We start from the raw sequence: 1,709 nt of genomic DNA, 5'->3' as shown, positions 1-1,709 counted from the left end.
GCTAACCTGCCTGCTCCTTTCTTTACTTTTACTGCATTACCATGTCTAGGGTATATTATCGCGCCGGCACCAGAGGATTCGTCCAGTATCACCGGCCCATAAGTCTACACTCGGTAATCGTAGTCTTTGAATCTACGTAATCTTTGTATTGTGTCTCATTTCTTCTTTCTGTCAGAAGAGTCAGAATGAAGTCTATCTGGGGTTGCGGTGTTGAAGTACGGTCTCCTCGCCAGTTGCCATATGCTTGCCGTGTATAGATTCTCCGGTCTGTCTACTTCCTCATACAAGTATGACGCACTCTTCAGGCGCGTGTGTATCGGATGACTGAGTGGGAACATTTTTTCAACTGTATCGGTTAATACCTTACCGTTCGCCTTCCTTGTTAAATAGTATTCTATTGCTCTTCTGTAAGAAATATAATCTTTTTTGTGAAGGTGGACCTTCTTCATGGCATCTTCCCGATTCGTGTGCTTTAGAATACTCGCGATAACATGTGCCGCCTGCGCGTCTAGTCGGTGAAGCTTCGCTCTGTCTGATGGAGAAGCATTGAATCACCATACAGCGATCCCATAGCATAACTTTGTCTGAACTAATGCTGAGTAAAATGCTCGAACGCTTCCTTTACTCGCTCTGCATTCAGGTGATGCAACAGCCCATAGTTTCATTAATCTCATAGTTGTTGCTTTTCGCAGTTTGTGTGCATGTTTGCTTACTCAGTCTTTTGTTTGGCTGCATTGTCATCACAAGGAGTCTGGGATTTCTTGTCTCGTTTAACATGTACTGTCAAAGCATTATGTGCAATTAGTCCCTGTCTCCAACCCCAAAGAATGTATATTCCATTTTTTCTGCGGAAACTTCCATATAGTGCTCTGCTGACCAGCTCGTTATGCAATCTCATCCTGTTTGTAACGCCTGCCGAATGACTTCCGGTCAGTGTTGGAGCATACTATCATGATGTCGTATGCGAAGAAGTAGTGTTTAATGGCTACAATGGCATTTAATCTCGGACAGAGAGGAGTCCATTGCGATCATAAATAGCAATAGCGTCAAAAATGAACCTTGTAGAACACCAGACGTCAGTTGTATTTTCTTTGAGAGGGATGTTGTTTATTCGTACTACTGCAGTCCATCCCTCCAGGAAATTAGCAACCCATGCAATAAAGTGTAGGTATACCTCACATCTTTTTAATGCATCTATTATGAATCTGTGGTCTAAAGAGTCAAATAACGTCGAATAATTTATAAATACCGTAGCAGTTTTCTCTCCTGCTACTTGGTGTGTGACGGAATATATGAGTGTCATCAGGGTGTCTGATTTCGACCTCACCGGGCGAAAACCAGCTTGCTGTGGTTGTATCTTACACTCTCCTGTGATTCGTATGCGTCTCGCTACAATCCTTTCCATTAGTTTACAGAGGGTTTTAGTGAGCATGATGGGACTGAAGGATGACATACAGTTGGTAGGTTTGTTGGGTTTGAGTAGTTGGACGATAACGCCCTGCTTGCAATTCTCCGGCATCCGGTTTCTCTGTAAGCTGCAGTTGAAGAGCTTGAAAACGCATTTGTTGCTATGGTGTCCTAATTGCTTCACCTGTTCATAATGTATGTCTTCATTACTGGTGGCAGTGCATGAAGACAGTTCCTTCCGAGCTTTCTCAAGTACTGCCATCGTTATTGGTGCGAATTTTACGCTCACTCGATAAGGTGTG

The 1,709-nt window shown here is 43.4% G+C and overlaps 1 pseudogene across 1 annotated transcript; it reads left to right on the top strand.

The window, feature by feature from the left end:
• Nucleotides 1-1,241: 1,241 nt before the first annotated feature.
• TEOVI_000272200:pseudogene lies at nucleotides 1,242-1,707 on the top strand (annotated as a pseudogene). Its single transcript is given in 2 exon segments — nucleotides 1,242-1,679; nucleotides 1,681-1,707. Coding segments are annotated over 2 exon segments (465 nt in total).
• The last annotated feature ends 2 nt before the right edge of the window (nucleotides 1,708-1,709 follow it).

The sequence above is a fragment of the Trypanosoma equiperdum genome (assembly GCF_001457755.1).
Source record: "Trypanosoma equiperdum strain OVI genome assembly, contig: ctg_5, whole genome shotgun sequence".
Classification (NCBI taxonomy): domain Eukaryota; phylum Euglenozoa; class Kinetoplastea; order Trypanosomatida; family Trypanosomatidae; genus Trypanosoma; species Trypanosoma equiperdum.
This window is presented reverse-complemented; position numbering and strand designations above follow the sequence as displayed.